Genomic DNA, 24,359 nt, shown 5'->3' with positions numbered 1-24,359 from the left:
TACCTAGATACCATGCCTATAAAACTTCAAATAATCAATTGCTTCAATTACTTCTAGTGTACTACTCATCTAGTCTAGATATCATGGTTATAAGGTTCTAATACTCTAATCAACTATTCCGGTTGTCTTCTATTACACTGTCTCCTGTTTAAGATGCATGCCTATAAAACCAGCATTAGTCATTCATAACTATGATTGTTTTTACTAACTTCTTTTACGCAAAACGATTAGATATCATGTCTATAGAAATTTCAACATTCAATTTGCCTATGAGTTAATCCAAAAATTAGTGCACTGCCCATGTATTACTCGAATCCATAATCACTTAGGAATCATTCCTATAGGATTTGCAATGTTTTAATTTGCTTGAACGATGCTTATATATAATACTGGAAATTAGAACTACATAGAGATCCTGCCTATAGGTCTTGAACAATTTAACATGCCTCGACTCCAAACCTGCCTATTTATAGTAGTCTATTTAAATAATTTGAACATCGTTAGTATAATCTATAACATGTCTGCCTAATTGACAGCATACGTACGTTTCTATATAAGGAGGTGCCCTTGTTATTACTTATGTGTAGTCTTATTTGTTTTGAATGCGCACCTAGTTTTTCCATTTTGAGTAGCCTAAGTTGAGTCTAGAACCACCCAAATAGAGGTCCAAAGCCTCCTAGACCATAGATATAGGATGGGTAGCGCACACAAAGGGTACGATTTGGAACTGAATTAGAACACTTTTAGGTAAATAACTTCAACATAGTAATCGGGTAGCAAGAGATGATAGTCTGTGCTCGCTGAATAATATGAGCAACTCCTATCTAAAGGAAATTGTGAAGTATTATTTATGTTGCACGGGGTAATCCTTTAGGCTAAAAACTTAGGAGCCCCTTTCCTTTTTATGTACTTGCTATTTACGCTTAGTCATTTAACATAGGCCAATGTATCTGCACCCTTGTAATCATTAAGGAATTGTACCAATTCTAATGTGTTATGATAAGACTCTTGGACTTTTATATTTTCCTTTGTTTATCTGATCACCTAGCCTAATTACATAATCCACATAGTTTAAAGTTCGGCTGGGACCCACAATTGTGTACCTCGAAGAGTCCCTAACACCTTCTATTTGAGGTAATTTGAGCCCTTACCCAATCTTTGGTGACACATATTAGAAATAGAGTTACTTGCAAATAGGTGCCCTAACTCACCTTAAAAATTGTTAGGTGGCGACTCTTCTTTTTTAATACCTCCTTTAAAAGAGTTGTCACACGTCGAAACCCATTTTCGCGAGAAAACAGGGCACGAAATGCCTAGCAAGATGGTCCATATTATTTAACCAATATGAGATCATATACACACCTCAAAAGTTTGTGAAAGGACAAACATTTGCTAATTTTTTAGCTGATCACCCTCTTCCGACGAAATGGGAGCTTTCTGATGAGTTACCAGATGAAGACATTTTGTTTATTGAAGAATTACCACCATGGACAATGTTCTTTGATGGATCTGCACGTTGTAACGGTGCGGGGGTAGGTGTTGTGTTGATCTATCCAAAAATACAAGTCTTTCCATTCTCCTTTTTTAGGTGAAACATGCTCCAACAATGCCGTAGAGTACCAAGCTTTGATCGTCGCTCAAAATGGCATTAGACATGAAGATTATATAGTTAGAGATCTACGACGACTCTAAGATGATCATTAACCAACTTTTAGGGAGTTACAAGGTAAAGAAGGAAGATATATTGTCATACCATCAATATGCTTTTAGTTTACTTGAAAGATTTGACTAAGTGTTATTAAACCACGTCCCAAGAGAAGAAAATCGCAAGGCTGATGCTTTGGCTAACTTGACCAAGATGATGGCACTTGGAGAGAATAACTCAACAAAGGTATATGTATGTCATTGATGGGTTATTCCTAGACTTCTTGATCTTCAAATCAACTAAAGCCATCATACGTCTATTTGAGTGATTGAAGAAGAAGATTGGAGGCAAACTCTAATAGAGTACCTTGAACATGGAAAGTTACCTGAGGATCTGCGACAAAGAACAGACATTAGACGAAGAGCACCACGATTCATCTTCTATAAGGGGACATTGTTTTGCCGCTCTCTTGAAGGACTATTCTTACGATGTTTTGACAAAGAAGAAGCCCGCCAAGCAATAGAAGAAGCACATTTTGGCTCATATGGAGCACACCAAGCTGGTCTCATGCTCCATTTTCGCATCAAGAGGATGGGCTACTACTGGACGACAATGGTGAAGGATTGCATAGAGCATGCCAAAAGATGTCAAGCGTGTCAATTTCATGCTAACTATATCCACCAACCTTCAAAGCCTCTTCATCCAACTATAGTTTCATGGCCTTTTGATGCATGGGGACTTGACATTGTTGGACCGCTTCCAAAGTCATCAAAGGGACAGATGTACATATTAGTTGCTACAGACTACTTCTCCAAATAAGCTGAAGTTGTTCCACTCAAAGAGGTGAAAAAGGAAACTGTTGTCGATTTTATCAAGTCGAACATAATTTTTAGGTATGGCATACCAAGATGCATATGAAAATAGCCTCTCTATCCCTCGAGGTAGGGGTAAGGTATGCATACACACTACCCTCCCCAGACACCACTAGTGGAATTTCACTAAGACGTTGTTATTGTTGCATACCACGATACTGATCACCAATAATGGGATGCTATTTAACAACAAGCTCGTAAGGAGTCTATGCGAGAAGTTCGGTTTCAAGCAATATAAGTCTTCAATGTATAATGCACCCGCCAATGACCTTACTGAAGCTTTTAACAAGACGTTTGGTAACCTTTTTAAGAAAGCTGTTGCCAAGAACAAGAGAGACTGGAATGAGAAAATTGGTGAAGCTTTATGGGCATACCGTATAACCTTCAGAAATGCAACACAAGCAACTCCTTACTCTTTGGTATATGGCATAGAAGCAGTTCTTCCATTGGAGCAACAAATTCCATCATTGTGAATCACAATCTAAGAAAGACTCACGTAGAAAGAGAATGCTCAACTTCTCCTATTAGAGTTAGAGGCTTTGTATGAGAAATGGTTGGAAGCACAACAAATATTGTAGTGCTATCAAGCTCGCCTAACTAGAGCCTTCAACAAAAAAATGCGTCCACGATCATCCAAGTGGGAGACTTGATCCTAGTTGTTCGAAGACCTATAATCCTCAATAAACGCAAAGGCGACAAGTTTACTTTAAAATGGGACGGGCCATATATTGTGAAATAAGCATATTTAAGTGGCGCATACAAAATCATTAATAAGTATGGTCTTAGAGTTGGTCCAATCCACGACAAATTTCTGAAGTGGTACTTCCCATGAAAGCCACCTATGCCCCTCGGTGCATAAGCCTAAATTGTAAGTCTTGATGCTCCTCGATGCACGAGCCTCAACTTCAAGTCATGACGCTCCTTGACACAAGCCTAAACTGCATGTTGCTACACTCCTGGCCCGAATGAGTCTAAACTGTGTTAGGCCAAAAAAATAAAAAAGAGTCTGCTAGGTTGAAAACCTCGAAAGACGTGGCCTAGGCAAAAGTCATGACCTAAAAAAAAATACGCTAGGTTGAAAACCTCGCAAGAGGCGGCCTATAAAAAAAATTAGGACACAAAAAAAATATAGGAGAATAAAAACTCATCCCTCTGAACTACGTTATGACTTGATCCTCACCGAGGTACGTAGGCAACTTAGAGTTTTATTCTAAGTCCAGTCGCATGAGTTATAAAAAAGGGTTTGGATTATGGGATCATCATATTAACTCTTTCAAGAACAAAGGCATATATAAATATTAGCGCCTTTTAGCTTTCATTTTAGTCCAAAAGCATTTAATTGTGTTCCCGAAAATTGATGAAATATTCTTAATTGCAGGAGTATTGAAAAATGAGCCACTAAGATGAAATCCAACTCAAGAAGGAGTGATCTAAACTCAAAGACATAAACAGGCACAGAAGCTCAAAGTGAGGACCACAGAATATCATCTGCGACCGCAGATTGTGAAAACAAACTTATCAGAGGACTGTGAGAAGTGCGTTCTGCACATAAAATATGCGGTCGCAGAAGCTAAGCAAGAGCAAAAGTTCAGAGAGTTTGCATAATGAGTTCAAAGGAAGTGCGAACCGCACAATTATTGTGCGGCCACATTAGCATTTGTGAGGTCCGTAGAAGAGCCATGTGCAGCCTGATCGAGTCCAAGCCTTCGCTACTATTGAGTAGAGAGGGTGGTCGATGCAGTTTTAACCCAACTAGGTCGGGATCGAATTTGCAGGGAGTTAATAATTGGAATTAGGTTTATATCTAAGCTAGATGAGGGTTTTGAGTCTAGTTACACTTCCACAAGTTTTGGGTTTGATTTTTACTTCTAACTTTACTCTATTGTATGTAATGATTGAAACTAAGGACAATATTTTTTTGTTGATTTTCAAATGGTTAAAGAGACTAGGGCCGTTACTTCTACCTAGGTGGATATCCAATGGGTAGCAAGAATCTAGGGCAAGCTTGATTAGTTGGGGTCGTAATATAGCTATCACACCTGGGTATTCACACTATACTCTCCGTAGTTTGAGTGATTTTGCCTAATTTGGCTTTCTCAAGTCTAAATGGGTATTCATGCAATTAAAGTGATATTAGCTCAAGTCGGGTATTACTATCTCTAGGTTTAACAATTTAATTAGGGCCATTAATTTCTTGTGTTCACCCCAATTCCTTGTTAGCCTAGTTTTCCTAGACTTAGCTCATCTTTCTCAAGTAGAGACTAAGTCATAAAGGCATGAATCAATGTTTGCAACAATTAATTCTATAGTTCTAGCAAGAACTAGGCTAAATTTCACTAAACCTTTCACATTCAAGCCCTAAAATCAAATATCCACACTAGAGTTGGGTCATAACCCTAGCTATGGGTTTAGCTACTCATGGAAATAACAGAAACTAAAGATGAAATGAAGATAAAATTCATAATACTAGATTAAAGGATGAAAATCTAATGTTAAAAGATGAATCTAGTACAGAATTTCCCAAAATAGAAAACTCAGCCGTCTCAGGTGCTCCTCTAATACATAACATAACCTAAAATTGTCAAAAAGATCTATTTATACTAAGTTGAAAATATCTGACAAAAATACCCCTGCAGAGGTTGTGCGGTCGCGTAATTCTGAGTGCGGCCACACTCTTTCTTTCGCGGCCGCACAATTCTGAGTGCGGTCCGCGTTCTTCAATTTTTGATCTGGGTTGAGCTGAGCTTTCGCGAATTGCATAATTTCAATCACGACTGCACAACGGACTTTCGCGGTCGCACAAATCTGATACGCACCGCACTTTTCTCTTTTGCTCAAATTGTAAGCTCTCTGAATCACAGTCATTGCGGTCCGTGTAATTTCAATCGCGGTTGCACAGGGACTTTTCATAGCTGCACATTTCTGGTGCGGTCCGTGCTCATCTTTTAGCCCAAAAATCACACTCTCTGAATCTCCCTTATGCGGACCGCGTAATTATGCTCACGGCCACATCATGGCTTTCGCATCCGCACAATATTTTTGTGATCCGCGCTTCAGAACTCTTTTCCCTGCCTTGGTTTTTGTTCAACTTTTGACTCCTTTGTGAGTTGATTAAGGTTCCTTTGGCTCATTTTGAACAATTCCTGCAAACAAGCATATTTCATTAATTTCTAGGAATACCTTCAAGCATTTTTGGCCTAAAACACAAGTAAAAGAGAGCAATTAATAGGTTAAAATCCCTACTTATCACGGGCGCACTCAGAAATGTGCGGACCGCAGAAAATGAGAGATTGGGCCGCAGTTCAGAATTGTGCGACTGCAAGATCAAATCTTGTTAAGTTTAAGCAAAATGCGGACCCGCACATAGAATTGTGCGGCCGTAGAACCTCTGAAAGGGTATTTTTGTCCGAAAATTCTAGCTTTGTATAAATAGAAGAGTTTTACTTTCTTAGGTCAAATTTGAACATCAACAGCCACAGTAGACGTTTTTCTTTACCCTCTTTAGTAGTTTTTGCCTTTTTAAGCTTTGTGAACATAGATTTCATTATTTTAATCGTCAATATGGGTTTAACTATCATTACTTCTTCTATTTCTTCTGTTTTAAGAAAGTAGCTAGATTTTCACTAGGGTTGTGACGCAGCCCTAGAGTGTAAACTTAATGGGTGTTGGATTTATTAGTTGTTTATGGTTGGGTGTTTATATTAGTCTTCTTCTTGCTTTTACTTGTAAAATTAATGGTTGCAAACATTAGTTCATGCCTATTTGACTTGGTATCTACTTGAAAAAGAGATACTTAGTCTAGGAAAACTTGGCTAACAAGAAATTGGGGTAAATCAAGAAATTGATAGTCCTAATGAAAGGGTTGAACCTAAAGATAGTAAAACCCGACTTTATCTTTTTATTAACCGTCCTGTTAAATACCCATTTGTATTTGAGAAAGCCGAATTGGGCAAAATCACTCTATTATCGAGAGGTATTGAGTGGGTACTTGAGTGTTGATTGCTATGATACACCCCGATCAACAAAACAAGCTTTAAAGTTTACAATCAGCTAGGCAAACACCTAGGTGAAGGTCATAGCCCTAGGCCTTTTATCTCATTTAAAAAACAACAAAAACAATTTCCTAATTTTAATTCTTAGTTGGTAATCTTAGTTTAACTTAGACGTAAGAATAACCCAATTTTATGGAAGTGCAATTTGAGATAATTCAAGCTCATTCACTAAAGTATATACTTCTAAGTCTCATTCGTAGCTCCCCGCAGAAAATCGACCCCGACTCCTTGTTGGGTATTACTATTGCATTGACCGTTTCATAACCTCAAATAGAGGTGTAACTTGGATGAAATCAGGGATGAACTTTGAAAAACTACTGCGGCCCATATGGAAGACGTTCTGCACGTAACAGTTTATATGTTGTATATTTGGATGTCTAATTTCCAACAACACAAACCTTTTGCGATTTGGAGGCTCCAAGCTCAAGGTATGATTTTTTTTTTTGCCGGAACTACACATATCTAAAAGTTTACTTGTTTACCGTGAAAATGGTAACAATAATTAAATTTGATTATGGGACTCTAAAAATACGTGATCTATTCTTATGCTAGTTGTTAAGCAGATGATGCTATGTGTGAGACTTAGAAACGAGATAAGACCTAAGAATTAGATGATAACCAAACTGATAGGTTAACAATCGGGGCCTCGAGCTTGTCGATTCAGGGGCCTCGATGTCGATTTCGGAGCTCGGCTTAGAGCTATCCAAGGTGGTCGAAGTATGGCTAACAGTTATAATAAAATCAACGAAGGCTCTTTATAGCCAATGATAAGCAATAAATGATGAACAATAATGAAGATAATAAATGGAAGCAATAATATTAAGAGAATGTGTTAGAGAGCAGAGCAAATGTTCTTGTATATTTTGTGTGGAGCAACTGAAGCAACATGGGTTTACAAAATGACAAGGATCCCCTTTATATAGGAGAAAAATTCCAACATAGTACAAAATACATTAATGACAAAGGAGCGGAGATGGAACAGCTAGATGACACCCTGATTCAGGGTTAGGGTAGTCCACTAGGCTCTGTCAGTCCTAGCCGTGTACATTGGGAACTCCCTATTTCTACCATAGTCGTGGTCAACATTGTCCCAAGGTCGGGTGTCGACGAACCTCGAGGGAAGAAACTCGACCATAGCCTTGTAGCCTTGAGGCTTCGAGATGATCTTCTAAGGTGCCTTGATGACGAGGAATTGGACCCTCCGATTTCACCGTATACATTACTGAAGCTAGGTCACACTTTGAGAATTTTCTGTTTCCAGCCCAAAAAGAGTTCTACCATGAAATTCATATGTTATGCATCTCTATGATTTTACTTCCTAACAGCGCAAACGGATCACAATTTGGAGATTCCAAGATCGAGATATGAATTTTTCCACTGGAGCATGCAAAGCTGAAAAGCAACAATGCAGACGTGTAGATCAATTTCAAGAAATTGTTGTGGCCAATCTGGAAGGAATAGTTCTGTGATATTTTGAGAATTTTCTTATCTCTAAGTCTTATTTCCAGTGGCGCAGACAGCTTATGATTTCGACGTTCCTAGCCCAATATATGATTTTCTTTATCTAGAGTACGCAAATCTGGAAATCAAGTGAAGCAGATGTCTGTAGTAACTTTAAAATATTATGGCAGACATTTTCAAAGGATTTTTGCCTGGTATTTATAGATATTGTGAGTTTCATAGTTTTCTTTCCAAAAGCACAACGGGATCATGATTTTGATACATGTAGCTCGATATATTAATTTCTCGACGAGAGTGCACAAAGCTGAAAGGTAGGAAGGCAGACATTAGGAACGACTTCAAAATAATATTGCGGCCAATCTAAAAGGAGGTTTGCCACTATATTTTTAGGTGTTGCAAATCTCGAACTTTTCTTTCCTAGATTGAAATATGTACTTTTTAATGACAACATGCAGTGGTGTGAGATTGGAATGACATACGTGTGCATCGCCTTCGAAAGTTTATTCTGACTTGTACTGATAGAAATTTCTCCTAAATTTTGGATATGTCGATGTGGCGCAAGTTCTAATTCTGTAGAATCAAGTCGATTACAGTTTGGACACTCCTAGGTTGAGATACAATTTTTCAACGAGAGCATCCAGTGCTATAAATTCAAAGCGGCATATATTTGAGTTCTGATTCTTTAGGAAGAAGCGGCTTGTGATTTCATCGCGCCTATGCCAAATAATGGATATTTCTGCGGAGATGTGCCAATTTATTGCTCGTCAAGGTTGGAAAGGACTACTCTAAGTAGTATCAATTTTTCCAAACAGCAAAAAAATGAGACGCGCCATATGCTCGCTTGCAAAGAAGAATATAGTCGCTCTAACTCCAAGCCTCTTCGAGCCAATCTGCAAAGATGAGATGTGTTGTGTGCTCGCTCGCAAAGATGGAATACGGACACTGCAAGCCTCTTTCTCATTAGGCCTCGAGGAGGTAACGTTTTATCCAGCCTTCTATGACAAATTGCAAGAAGAGAGTGCTTTGTCTACTTCTTGATACTTGGAATACCATGTACATCTTCAACCAACTATAAGAAGAGAATGCTTCATGGATTTATTCTCTAAGTTGCAAGAAGTCGTCTACGCCAAGGCTCAATGGATATGAAGTTTTCACGCATCTATTCGCCTGTAAAAAACAACCAAAAAGATATTGTTGAATATGTTTCACTTTACAGAGAGTGTATAAAGCTGAAGAAAATTATTGCCTAAATTCTTGAAGATATCTGAGAAGATATAGGGTCAATTTGATTGTGATCTTTATATGTTTTGTAGCTCTGGAAGTCTACTTTCTACTGCCATAAACCACTCGTGATTTCAACATTTCTACACCAAGATATGAGTCTTTTAGTAAAGGCACTCAAAGTTGTAAATTTGAGCATGATGGCATCGGAAACGGAATTTCAAAATAATACCTGAGAAACTATAGAAGGAATTTCGCCCATTTTTGATATGTTGAAGTATTTGAAGTGTAGTGTCAAGAGGATCAGTTGGCTTGTGTTTCCGGTGTTCCTACGATGACATATGATGGTTTTCTCCACATATGCCTATAGATGACAATCTCGAATAGATTCTGCAACAAAAGAGAAATGATTTTGTAGGCCTCGGTGCCAACAAAACGAAGCTTTTGGTTTTGTCTAGTCGATTGGTGACAATGACACAAAGCTTTTATTCAGCAGTAGGTACCAGTGTCAATTACACGAGGCTTTAACTCTTCACGAAAGATAAATGTACTTGCGACTCGAAGTTCGGATCATCGTGAGAGGTGACAGTGCCAACGACACGAAGCTTGAAACTATGGCCAAGTTTAATATCAAAACAACGATCTAAATTGCTGAAGGTTTGCAGATTCAAACTTCCTTTCTGGGTGATGTCAATTATTATAAAAGAAAAATAAATACCGTGATAAGGAATATAGAAAAAAATAATGCGAGAGGAATTACAAATGGGAAGAGCATTGTGTATTTTCTCTCATGGTTAGCCGAACTTCTCAGGTTGCAAGTTTGTGCTCTTATGTGTCTGAGGTCCATCTCTTGTCCTTTTTATAGAGCTCATGAGACTGTGATGTCTTACTTGGTGTATAAGACTTCTCTATTAAATAAAAAGAAATTTTCTACTTTATTACAAAGTCTCTTATTCTTTAAAGAAAAGGATTCCGAGACGTATTTGAATTCAATAAAACATTGTGTTGGGTGAATTAATTTTGGTAAGGGCTAGTGGTGCATGTCCAATTAGAAGAGAAAAAATTTGATTCGAGTAATAACTCAAGTGTGCTAAGCATATTATCAAATTTGGCGGCGGCCTTATATTGTCATACGTGGCATATCTTTACATGTTGTAAAGTTGATTCTCTTTGACTAAGTTCAAGCCAAAAGCTACCAAACTTCGTCTCCAAATTAAAGATGCAACACCCGTTATTTAACTAGAATCAGCTAGTCATTATGATTATGTGGTTTCACCTAATGCTCAATGATGGTAGGCTATAATTTCATGTTTTAGTCGCTTATAGCACTTTAATTGAGTTGAGCTTAATTCGCTAGTGTTTTGAATTAATTGTGTGTTTTATGCCTTGTAGGAGTGATTTTGAGCTATGTAGATGTTATTAAATGAACTCAAGTGATTTGGAGTTTTGAAATCTAAGTAAAAGCCCAAGGAATTAATCTGGGATTATGTTCGGGGATCAACGGATGATAGTGCACTTTAAGAATGACACGAAGAATTGAGCAGGCATACTGCACAATGTCCAATAAAATGCACATAACTTTTTGCTCAGAACATCGTTTGGGCTCCACAATATATCATTGGAAACTATTTAAAAGGGATACAACTTTCATATTTTATATTTTCGCAAATTCCTAACAGAACAGGGTGAAAATGCGAGATCGCGTATTGGTCGTGCATGTGCGGCAGAACATGGTGAAAAATGCATGGCCAAGTGCGCAAGCACACTTCCAGGTGCGTGGCCACACACTTCCAACTCTGTAAAAGTATTCTATTTTGCGTAGGAGAAGGTGTTTTCATTTGGGCCTGGCCCTACTTGGTATATATACATGGGAAAATGCTATTTTAGGGACTTTTCACACATCTAAGACCTAAGGAGGCTAAGGAAAAGTTGGAGAAACAAGAGCACAAGGAATTTATCATTCAATCCCAACTCAAGACAAGGGTTTGGATTGTTTTATGTTTTTCTTTATTTTAAACTTAATTGGGATGAATTACTCCATATCCATGGAGTAGTTCTCTTTAAGGTTTGATGGATTTTCTGTATTGATACTTGTTTGTGGATAATTAACTCTATTTTTATGTATTGAATCCTTTTGGATGTTTTAATCGTTGCATATATATTCACTAGTTCATGTAATCGAGAGAGGCATAACTTGTGATATTGTTGCATTATCTATTGTTGGTTGAAGTCATTAATTCTTCTTAGTAATAGAAAGAGGATAGTTGAATTGTTGGTTAAACTTAGTTAGGAGGATAATCAAAAGAGGTTCTCCTAAAGACCATTCACTACGAATTCTTACATATCTTCACATGCTTAAAATTGGCTCATCTTAGGAGGTTGAGACTTAATCGAGAAAGGAGCTTCTACTAATCAATTGAACTAATAATCAAGTGAATTTGAGAGACTCACTTGAACATTAGAAGTGAATTATCTAGAGTTAATCCTAAACATTTATCTTGCACCTATCTTATCAATCCTATTTTCTCCCCGTTGATATCTTCTTTTGCCTATTACTTGCGTTGTTTGTCACTAGTCAATACTTTAGATTCTTAGTAATTTTAGTATTAAACCAAAAAAACTCTAAATTGTTGATCATCTTGGATAGCAATCGAGTTATAAACTACAAAAATACTGTATAACTACAATCCTTACGGATACGATATTATAATTTATATATGCGACTAGCGGGTATATTTAAGTGTGTGTTCAGAGCTCGTCACTCAACCAAAGTGCATGAGCAAGTGTTTTGTGTTGGGAGCCTAAAAATATTGTTGTTTTCAAGCCTCGTCGCTAAGATTCATCAAGTTTACACTACGAAAAGACTTGAAGTATGGTGCATTTGTAGAGATATAAAATTATTAAGTTTAATCCATATAAAATTTGGATTGAATCTTACTTTTATTTGGATTAAATAACTAATTTGGACGTTACAAATTTAATTAGTTCATTTTATTATTTGCAAGCCCAAGGTCCATTTCATCTTTAAGGCCCAGACTCATGTCGTGTGTCAAGTGACATGACATATCCAATCAAACTCAAAGCCAATAAAATAACGCCACGTGTGATACGATATGGCAATCCTAGTCTAAGGCAGTGACCAATCAAGAGTTGACAAGTGTCCAAAATGATATGTCTTGGCCAATCACAAGCAAGCTTATCACATAGCTTATGTGATAAGTTTGATAACTCACATGAGCCAATCAAAATCAAGTAAGATAGTTCATATGTAGCTGGATTATCCATCCTCTACCATTATAAATAAAGGGGTTATATAACTCTCTGGGGATATTAAGAATTGGAGAGGATCATTCTGCAATTGGTGAAGGCATCCACAAATAGAGAGATCAATCATCAAGTGCATAGGTCTTCAACAAAGAAGTGATCAATGGAATTCTTCTCGGAGATCAATCCGTAATAACAAAGTGTTGCTCGATGCTCTTGGCAATTAAATATATCACAAGAAGGCCTGCATCGTCCTACATTCAAGAAAGACGTTTCTCAAGCCCTCGAATCACGGAGAATTTCATAGAGGAGAGTCAAGGAATACATAGAATTGTACTCACAAATATTTATCAATAAACTCTATTTTTTTCATATTATTTTTGTTGCACAAAAATTTATTGCGAACAATATCCAAAATCATATTAAGAATTGAATTGTGTTGACTTTCATCCTTCGAACATTATTATTCCTATTTGGACAGAAAAAGTAATAACAAGTAAAAGCGTTGTCAGTATGTCCTTCAGAGAACTGAGTTGTGTTCATTAGTTTGTCAAGAGGAAACGGGGAGTAATTATCTTTTAATGAACATCCAAGGGGGAGTGTTATAAATATATTATATTATGGATGTTCATTTAGTACTCCGTTGTAAATAAGCTTCCTGAAGAAGCTTATCCATATGGGACTCCACCGTAAATATGTTTATCTATTTAAGTACTCTATTGGAAATAAGCTTCCTGAAGAAGCTTATCACTTCGATACCCGATTATGGATAAACATTACCCCCGGTAGAAGATTATCCATACCGGGTATAATAAGCTTATCCTTTCAGTACCCAGTTATGGATAAACATTACCCCAATAGAAGATTATCAATACCGGGTATAATAAGCTTATCCTTTCAGTACCCAGTTATGGATAAATATTATCCCCGGTAGAAGATTATCCATACTGGGTATAATAAGCTTATCCTTTCAGTACCCAGCTATGGATAAACATTACCCCCGGTAGAAGATTATCCATATCGGGTATAATAAGCTTATCCTTTCAGTACTCCGTTATGGATAAACATTGCTCTCAGTAGAAGATTATCCATATCTGGTATAGTAGCAGCTTACACAACAGCTTCCTTTCTTCTATAAATAGAAGAGATTTCAGTTCATTATGTACATCAGTTTGAATTCGAATAATATATCAGTTTCTCTCTATACTTGTCTTTACTTTATAGTCTTTATTTTATAACACGTTATCAGCACGAGACTCTGCCATCTCGAGCAAATATTTTGAAAGTATCTGAGGTAAGAACTTTCTTTTCCTAAATAATGTCAAATCTTTCTAAACTTGAATTTGTAGCCCTGGATATATCGGGCAAAAGCTACATGTCTTGGGTGCTTGATGCTGAAATTCATCTTGATGCGATGGGTCTGGCAGACACCATCAAAGACAAAAATCAGGCATCAAACCAAGACCGTGCCAAAGCAATGATATTCCTACGCCATCACCTTGATGAGGGCCTGAAAATGGAATATCTTACTGTTAAAGATCCAGTCATACTGTGGAATAATTTGAAAGATAGATATGACCACCTGAAGATGGTCGTTCTTCCACAGGCACGATATGATTGGACTCATCTAAGGCTACAAGATTTTAAATCTATCAGTGAGTATAATTCTGCTATGTTCAGAATTATTTCCCAATTGAAGTTATGTGGTGATAATATTACTGATCATGATATGTTGGAGAAAACTTTCACCACTTTTCATGCCTCGAATATGCTCCTGCAGCAGCAATATCGAGAGATGGGATTTAAAAAGTATTCTGAACTTATCTCACATCTTCTTATAGCAGAGCAACATAATGGGCTATTAATGAAAAATCATGAAAGTCGACCTATTGGTTCTTGTCCATTCCCTGAAGTGAATGATACGAACTTCCACCAGGCTAAACGTGAAAAAGGTTGTGGCCCCAGTCATGGTCGTGGTCGGGAAAGAAACTCTAATCATGGTAATAATAATGCACCAAAGAACACTCCTCACCACCAGCAGTGGAAAAGGAAGGAACAAAAGCATGAAGCGGTGCAAGCACCAAATGCAGAAAATGCATGCTATAGATGTGGAGAAAAAGGGCACTGGTCACGTACCTGTCGTACGCCAAAGCACCTGGTTGAGCTTTATCAAGCCTCCCTAAAGAAGACAGAGAAAAATGCTGAAGCAAATTTTATTTCTGAAGATAATTTAGACTTCATGCATTTGGATGTAACTGATTACCTTGCACTCCCAGAAGGAGAAACAAGTCATGTAATCGGTGGTGAATCTGTAGAAATGTAAATATTTTAATTTTTGTTATTTGTAATAGATAGTATGGTTATGTAATTGTTGTACATAAAGAAAAATTATGATTTGATAATGATGTTTACTATAATATATCTTGTTTATGTCATTTTGAAGAATATGGATAACATTATTAGATCAACTTAAACTCTAGCAGAGTTTGCAAGAAATATACAACCACAAGAAGTGGTTATATTTCGTATATCTCATTGTAATTATATTTTGTTAACTACCAGAAGTGGTATATGCCTATGATCACCAGAAGTGATAATTTAGGCTTTCTATGGTTACAATTGAAGATAAGCTACATAAATATTCTCTATATTAAATGCACGCCTCGATTTGCTCCTGAAGTAGTAAATATTTTAAAAGAGGTTGAGGCATCACAATTTGATGTGATTAATGCGCATTCAGATAATTATGTTCGATTTCCTGAAGGATGAGAACTTTTGATAATATTAATCCATTCCCTGAAGTGAATGTGACAATACTAATAAGTCGGGTAAATATGAACGTGCTCTTGATGTGAATACATTACAATTCACCTCTAGAAGAGTTAATATAATTGAGAGAATATATACTCAATATTTCGTATTTTAAATTTGCTCCTGAAGAAGTAACACAATTGAAATTGCCTTCTGAAGTGGAAAAATATTATGAAAAGGAGTTTTCGTGTGCTTAAACAATTGTTTTACATTGTTTATTTGATTGTGATTTTCTCTCATGACACCAGCAGTGTCTGAGCAACATTTGATAGTACAAAATGTATCAACAACTCCTGAAGAGCTAAATGTTTGCCTAAAGAATACATGACACCAGTAGTGCCAGATAAATATTAGATTGTGGATAATAAATGAAGGCTCTCGAATAGCTTATATACAAATATGTCATTCATATTATATGATTATGGTCAAAACATATGTTGTAGTAAACCTGAAGTTTACTAATACAAATGGCTATCATATTGAGACTACAAATAATTGGAAGATTGATAATCTTCATGTTTTCACAATCATAGGGGGTAAAATAATATGTATGTAAGAAGTTACCCGCCTTATTCTTTAATTTGTACTATATCATGTATCATAGTAAACCAGAAGTTTACTAAAGCAAAAGTTTATGTCATAGTAAACCAGAAGTTTACTAAGAGATAGCACATGACATGATAAACTTGAAGTTTTCATTTGCCATTTTTAAATGAGCTATTTGAGAATTCAGATAAGCATATACTAAAGAACTAGAAGATTCTTCAGGAATTCTCATGTGTTGCTTGTTCTCATAATGAATTGATTATACCAGCTAAAGTTGGGACTAAGACCCCTGATTCTGAAATATATAAAAGGTGAATATGGGCCCGTTCACCTATCATGTGAACCACTTATAGGTGCATATATGAGATGGTTACATGTGTAATTATTGTCAACCTGCAGTTTGGCATTTGGAATTGCTTTTCTCGATTAAGAGCATAATTTTCAGATTATGAAATCAAGACAGTTCATCTTGATAATGCTGGTTTATATCCAAGCTGGTTTAGCATTGAATACCTCCTATTAATGGCTAAACCATTGCTTATGAGAACAAAGCTTCATGTGTTGGTCTAAGATTTTCTAAATTGCATATAGCAGCACTTGTATGCATCAGATCAACAATATATGATAAGTCCTCCCTTCACAATTGGTTTAGGATCAGAAACCAAATATTTTTACTATCTTTTGTTGCGTGGTATATGATTAATTTCTCTACCATAATACACAAAGATATGTTTCCCAAAGATGATTGGGGATATATGTTAGTTTTTCTAACATTTGGGGGATGGAATAAACAGTTGAAAAATATGCTATATGAATCGAATTATCATGATCCTCACTTAGAAGATAATTCAAGTCGAATGCCAGAAGCATTTGCTGATCCAAAATTAAATATCATATTTCAGCTGCAAATGCTCCTATTAAAATTAAAGTCCCTGAAGGATAGAGTTTACTGTACGCATGAAGCGTGGTAGACCAATCGGTTCCAAAGGTAACAATCCTTGAAAAATAGTAGGAGCTAATGATCAAAATGATCATAATGAGGAGGAAATAAGCTCTAGAAGAGCCCACGACATAACATTTCATGAAACTCCCGAAAAAGTTCAGGTACCTGAAAATAAAGAAAGTGATGAGATCTCCACAAGTTATGTCGCTTCGGAACTGACACAAAATGATCGTCGACGATATATTTAATACAATATAGTGCACAATATTGTAAAAGATTGTGAGGATCGGACTAGCAGTCCAGACACTTGAAGATGTCATACCATTTAGATACAAGTCTTAACCTATATGACTTATTTGGCTAAATCTATATGAAGATCCTTGAAGGATTGAAAATGCCCGAAGCATATAATTCAAAGTCTTGAGAAATGTACTCGATCAAATTATAAAGATCTTTGTACGGTTTAAAGCAATCTGTGCGCGTGTGGTATAATCGCCTCAGTAAATATTTGCTGAAAGAAAGTTACATAAATTATGTTATTTGTCCATGTATTTTTATAAAGAAAATGTCATCAAAATTTGTTACACTTGCTGTTTATGTTGGTGACATAAATCTTATTGGAACTCCGGAAGAGCTCCAAGAGGGTCTTAAAAATACTTTTACATGGACAAAGTGTACCCATTAAGTACACCAATGAATATTCAATCACTTGAAGTGAATAAGGATCCGTTCCAACCTCTAGAAGAGGATGAGGAGCTCCTTGGTCCTGAAATACTCTATTTCGGTGTAGATGGTGCACTTATTTATCTTGCTAATGCTAACAAAAGTGGTGCAGGTCGTATTGATAATGCAAGTGCAGGTTATTTATCCGATACCCATAAAGCTCGATTTCAAACCGGCAAGCAGGGAGTGCATATGATTGAGATCAGTGATTCGTTCGAGAAACATGTGGGTTGGAATGTGATAAAAGACCTACAATATTATACGGAGACAATGTTTAATGCATAGCTCTATTAAAGGGAGGATTTATAAAAGGAGATAGAAAGAAGAACATTTCACCAGAATTATTCTACATACATAATCTTCAGGAAAATTGTGACATTGATGTGCATCAAATTAGTTCAAGTGACAATCCAGCAGATTGTCTTTACCAACATCAATTTTTGAGAATATGGTATACAAGATTGGAATGCAGAGACTCAAATATTTAAAATAAGGTTTTCTTTAGGGGGAGTAAAATGCGCGATGTACTCTTTTTCCCTTACTAAGGTTTTTCCCACAGGGTTTTCCTTATAAGGTTTTTAATGAGGCAGCCAGCAATGCGATGTACTCTTTATCTTTTAATGAACATCCCAGGGGGAGTGTTATAAATATATTATATTATGGATGTTCATTTAGTACTCCGTTGTAAATAAACTTTCTGAAGAAGCTTATCCATATGGGACTCCACCGTAAATATGTTTATCTATTTAAATACTCTATTGGAAATAAGCTTCCTGAAGAAGCTTATCACTTCGATACCCGGTTATGGATAAACATTACCCCTGTAGAAAATTATCCATACCGGGTATAATAAGCTTATCCTTTCAGTACCCAATTATGGATAAACATTACCCCGATAGAAGATTATCCATACCGAGTATAATAAGCTTATCCTTTCAGTACCCAGTTATGGATAAATATTATCTCCGGTAGAAGATTATTCATACCGGGTATAATAAGCTTATCCTTTCAGTATCCAGTTATGGATAAACATTACCCCCGGTAAAAGATTATCCATATCGGGTATAATAAGCTTATCCTTTCAGTACTCCGTTATGGATAAATATTGCTCTCAGTAGAAGATTATCCATATCTGGTATAGTAGCAGCTTACACAACAGCTTCCTTTCTTCTATAAATAGAAGAGATTTCAGTTCATTATATACATCAGTTTGAATTCGAATAATATATCAGTTTCTCTCTATACTTGTCTTTACTTTATAGTCTTTATTTTATAACATCTACGATAATTTTTAGGGAAATAAAAATTCCAATTGAACAGCAGTAACCAGGAAGCACGTGGGGTCCAGTCATCCAGATTAGCCATCACTACATTTTTATCGCGATCTCTTCTCGAAACCACTAAATATAACGATTGCCTCCTGATCATCCGTAATCCCATTGCTACAGGCACTTAGATTTCACTACCCTTATTTGACCCAGATTAGCCATCACTACCCTTATTTGACCGAGAAGATTTCATCTTCTACTGCCTTCGATTTCTTCTGAATAATCCTCTCAACCCCAGCAAGAGCAGTACAAGACCAACATAGTCAAAATCATAAGCCAATTTGACAAAGTCCATCTTGAAATCATTCCATGGAGGATACCTTGGTTCCAGCTCAATTAAGAAACTCCTATGTAGAACTGCTTTTTCGTGACTGAATGTGTCAAAAGAGAACTTCCCATGGTAACGTCCGAAACCACTCTGACCAACGCCTCCGAATGGTAATGTGTCAGCTACAAACTGACATTACAAAATTATGACTAGTAAACTAACATATCCTTTTCTGCTAATATTTAGCTGAGGGAGTGAGGATATATTTGAAAGAGAAGAGGTGGAGCTTCATACCTGAATTATAGCATCATTGAAAGTCAGACTTCCAGAAGATGTTTCCTGCAAGATCTTCTCCTTCAACGAATCGTTCTTGGTAAATGCATATATTGCTAGAGGTTTTGGCCTCGAGTTTATGAACTGAATGCTTTCTTCAATATTATTTAGCTGTTAAAAGAACCACTTTCCTGTCAGACATTTTCTTGAAGAGATTTTCTGATAAAGTGAATCCAGAGTCAAGTCCTTTTACTCCAATTTGGAAGCAAAGATAACATTTTGTAAGCGAAAAACATCAAAGATATTGTTTGAGAATAGTTTGGCCTTACTGTGATGATAGGAAGCAATGGGCCAAATATTTCTTCAGTCATGATCTCAGCATCAAGAGGAGGATTCAACAAGATTGTTGGCTCAATAACCCTGAAAAATTCATCAAATAAAATGAGGAACACAGTGTGTAAGCAATAGTATAAGAGGATACAGAGGATTACATATTTTCCTCATCAACTGAGCCTCCATAAACAATGGTTGCTGCAACATTCGGATCTTTCAGAAGGTTGTGAACTCTTTCAAAATGGTGCTTGTTCACGATTCTGGCGAGATTTTCCAAAGTTTTCAGGTTTTCACCATAAAATCTCTTGATGAACTTCTTCAATAGTTCGATCTGGAATACCAGAAAGTACAACAATAAATAGGTGGCTACACTATCTGCCTCAAAATGACAACAGAAATAAATCTTTTAATGAGAAAGAAAGGGGGAAAAGATAAATATAACAGCTCATGCTGCCATTAATACCAGAACTGGAGCAAATTGTGTTTCCACGAGCACATAATCGATTCCTATGCATGCTTGTCCGTTGCATGGTCCCCACTTGCCACCCACTATCCTTTTGACAGCCACCTTAAAACCAACATTATAAGCAAAACATGAATACGTCCTGAATTAATTGGATACTCTACTGCCCTCAACTCTACTCCCCTCTATAACGCGACCCACAACTTTGGTGCAACGACGTAGGACAAAAATATTCAATTTCAATTTCCTTTAATTTGCAACAAATAAAGTTGTTCCTTATGGGAGATGCCTTGACCCTTAAAGTTTATAGCTTAACTTTCTTTTTAGATGAAATATGAAGTAATCATTTTTGCATTAGAGGATATTTAACCATTGGAAACCTGTAAATCGGAGGAATTTGATAGAGTGTCAAGGATGGTCGGACATTTTCCACCCAGTTCTAGAGTTACAGGTGTTAAGTGCTTCGCAGCTGCTGACATTATGAGGCGCGCAACTTGTGGACTACCTGCAAAACAGGAGGCCGGAATTGCATCAACACAAAGGGGCTGTTCATAACTAACAACTCTTTATTCTAGGTCACTTCTTAATTATTCATAAATCATAATTGCTGAATGTCCTTCTGCAAAATGCTCCTTCCAAACATGAGAAAGATTACAGGAAAAAAAAATGGCTACGCTATACATACCTGTAAAAAATATCTTATCCCATTTTAGCTGCAACAGCTGTTCTGATATGTCTTTTCCACCTTCGACAACTTTAATAGCTTCTGGATCCAAGTAAAGAGGTATTGTATTGGCTAGAAAAGAGGAGCATTTTGGTGCTAAGTCTGAAGGTTTGAGGACAACTGTGTTTCCAGCCGAAATTGCTCCAATCACTGGGTCTAAAGCTAGGGCTGCAGATGAAATAGCAAACTAATAAACACAAAGCGACAGTTGTGGACAACCAGCTAAGAGAACCTAACAGATGTCAATCGAATAATGGAATAGTATAAAATCAATACTACTTTTGTTCCTGAATTAGTCATATTGATGCCGAGTTAAAGGAATTAGTTTGATTCTACAATGGCCAATATTTCTCTGCAACAAGCAAAGAAGAGATGAGACAGTTACAGTAGTAGTCAAAAAGATTTTACTCACAGATGGGAAAATTCCAGGATGCAAATATGAGTACTACTCCAAGTGGCTCTGATACTACTGCCCCTCTTGCAGGAAAGAAAACTACTGGTATCCGGCCCTGCTAATATAGCATCATCAGTAGCTGCTCAACACCTTAGTTTATAAATATTATAAATTAAAGATAGTACAAGTAGTTGTCAAATGACTGAGAGACATGGACAAACGAACAACTTTAACTTTAACTTGCTGGTTAGATGACCAAGAAGCAAGTAGACATAAGATATATTTACCAGTTTTCACGCACAAAGAGTAATAGCATACATCAATAAGGTCATAGTATCACAGGGTTTACTTCATTGTTACTTCTGGACTGATTCGTTTAGAACAATTCATTTGAAACTGCAGATTGTTCATTATACTAATATGTTATTGACACAGTTTTTCGGCAGATGTAATGCAACTCCTGTTGCTACTACTTAACAGACTAATTAGTAACAGAACAATTCAATTCTAGATCTGTTTCCTTCGAAGTCATTTTCAAAATAATTCTGGGCCTGCTTGTCTCTGTAAACTGTTTCTAACATCAATAGTAATCTAAACAAGGACCGTTGTAAAATATGACAATACCTGTTTCTACAGTAGCTAACATACTTATTCAAGACAGAAAGGAAGAGAAGTTGTTACAACCAACATCCACAACCTATTATTAAGGATATGACATCGAAGATGTTTGCCGAAGATTGCTTTAACAGTTAAGGATAATTTTATTTATTTCACAGGGGGCAGAGGGCAGAATTACGAACCTTTTGAGGGGCCATCCACTTCTCAACACAGCGGAAAGCATTGGTAGCTGATTTCTTCACTACCCCAACCTGAAATGAGTGGAAAACCAAACTCTGGTCATATGATGAATCACTAATTAAATACACCAAATTTTATTGTCTAAAACTCTTTGATAATATGAATTTCAAGTGTATTTGCCATTTCTCTGGCATGATAGGTTGATCACTATCGGAGTAGTGGTTAATTTTGGTCCTACTCTTGAGGAAGGATCAAGTAGCTCAATATGAGCAAAATCCTACTCTTGTGGCAGGATCAACTATCTCAGCATGTGCAAATCAGAATTCAGAAGACACAACAAAGTCCCGGGATGCCTGACCAGCGTGCCTACCACTTATCAGGGCCGTCCCACCTAATTATACCTGCCTGCTCCACATCTCCACTTCGGATTAAATCCAAAACAACCGTTACTGCTCTACGTTTCTCATCAAATTCCAAGATTCGTGCAACCATCTCCCACAAATCAAGAGGCTACAAATGAGGAATCGTTTTCAACCCTAGGTAGCTATTGGAGGTCCTCTAATAGAGGGGCTCCCCATCAACATCTGGGATCATCAAATTCTCCGCCAACTACACTCTACTGAGCTCTACTGCTTCCTTACACTTTCGCTCTTAGCTCATCTCTTCTTACCACTTGAATCTTTACAGCTTTCATTCTCTACATTTTCTATCCTTTTTTTACAATTAACTTTCTATTCAAGCTGCTAGTGCCCTGTTCTTCGTAATTGTTGGATTTTTAGCATCCACATATCACATCCAAATAATCCAACCTTCCATTCAGGAACCAGCTAATTATTCTGTTGGGTGTGTATAAACAAAGTTCTACATGGAAAGTAGAAAAGAAAAATGATGTACTTACAATGAGCTAGGATACCTTTACTGGTGTGAGACCTTTTTTTAGAAAATTGTGCAAGTTTGACCCAAAAAGGACAATATCACACCGCCAAGTTAAGTTTGTTTTAGCCTAAAATATACAAATATCAACTTACTTTGAGCTGGTATATTACAGAAGCAAAATTTGCACTCCTAATAGTTTGAAACTGAGCTCACGGACCTTAACAGTGTACGAAACAGAAGCACCAGGTGCATATATCAGTTGAAGAGATTTTTTATTTTTTATTTATGGAAAAAAAAAGAGAGAAAGTAGGTACTGACTTCATCACGGTAAGCTTCAACAGGATGCTTCCCAAGATCCTGTCTAAGTGCTTCGATGATTTTATCTTCATTTTCAGCAAGGAGGTTGAGAAGGGCTTGAAGCTGTGCTTTCCTCCATTCAACCCCTCTTGTTCTTCCTCCCTTGAATGTTCTTCTCACTTCTCCTAACATTTCTTCGACTCTATCCATTTCTTATTTTTACTCAAACGTACAAACAACTCTTTTTTCCCCAATTCGATCAGTATTTATTAAGCAACTCTTCCACATGCAGCATCTGCCCTTTCTCCACTAATTTTGCTTTGCTGTTGCCCTCAAGTCTTCTGCAAGCATTAATAAGTAGCATGCCTAACAAATATCACGTGGCCGTTGCTCTATTTTTTTATTTTTTTTTAATTTGTACTTTTTTTTTTGGTTAAAAAAAGGTTTCCTAACCACGGCATTTGAAAGCTGATATATGAATTTTAAATTTTCTCATTTAAATGAGAACTAATAAATACATCAAGTAGTGCGTGTATATCAAATGCGCTCACATGTACAACACGTCATATACTAGATTATTTATTACTTGACATATGTTATTTGTGGGTCCTATTTTTAAATACTAAATAAGCAAAAAAGAAGTTACAAATTAAAAAGAGAGAAAAAGACCTGAAGCTATTACTCCGGTTACCCACCTCTCCCTTCTTCTCCGTTCAGCCACTTCCATTCCTTTCCCTTTTTTTATTCTTTTTTCTCTTTTTCTTCGGTGTTCTTTTTCTCTCTAATTTTTAAATCAAATTTACAACACCACTATGCTCATGATTAGACTAGAAAATAAATTTAATTATGGAATTTCAGAAAAAATCAGTAGGATTCTATGATTCTAGAGAGCTTCGAAAGCCTCGTATTTGAGGACAAAAGGCACCAATTTCCCAATTTACTTGGTAATATAATGGACCTTGGATGCGAGAGCTACAAAAATCAAACTCCACAACTTCTAGTGCAACTCCCAGAGGTAATTTCGGTGATGATACCTAATCGAACGGCGTAAACTTGCAGCACCGTGC

At 36.7% G+C, this 24,359-nt stretch overlaps 1 protein-coding gene across 2 annotated transcripts; it reads right to left on the bottom strand.

The window, feature by feature from the left end:
* Positions 1 to 18,686: 18,686 nt before the first annotated feature.
* Positions 18,687 to 23,614, bottom strand: LOC104230255 (aldehyde dehydrogenase family 3 member F1-like). 2 transcript variants are annotated; one of them, XM_070168020.1, is made up of 10 exons: positions 23,314 to 23,614; positions 22,122 to 22,190; positions 21,340 to 21,436; positions 20,889 to 21,095; positions 20,584 to 20,708; positions 20,204 to 20,308; positions 19,899 to 20,071; positions 19,737 to 19,827; positions 19,429 to 19,578; positions 18,687 to 19,316 (listed from the first exon to the last, which is right to left on the bottom strand). In XM_070168020.1, the coding sequence occupies exons 1-10, from the start codon at positions 23,500 to 23,502 to the stop codon at positions 19,203 to 19,205; spliced, it is 1,320 nt and encodes a 439-aa protein (XP_070024121.1). In that variant the 5' UTR covers positions 23,503 to 23,614; the 3' UTR covers positions 18,687 to 19,202. The 2 variants fall into 2 exon arrangements, with proteins under 2 accessions (XP_070024121.1, XP_009781319.1); XM_009783017.2 differs by having other exon boundaries at positions 18,687 to 19,323; positions 23,314 to 23,613.
* Between the last annotated feature and the right edge of the window lie 745 nt (positions 23,615 to 24,359).

Source organism: Nicotiana sylvestris, chromosome 2 (genome assembly GCF_000393655.2).
Source record: "Nicotiana sylvestris chromosome 2, ASM39365v2, whole genome shotgun sequence".
In the NCBI taxonomy this organism is placed as follows: domain Eukaryota; kingdom Viridiplantae; phylum Streptophyta; class Magnoliopsida; order Solanales; family Solanaceae; genus Nicotiana; species Nicotiana sylvestris.
The sequence above is the reverse complement of the archived record's forward strand: the minus strand, read 5'-3'. Positions and strand labels throughout refer to the sequence as shown.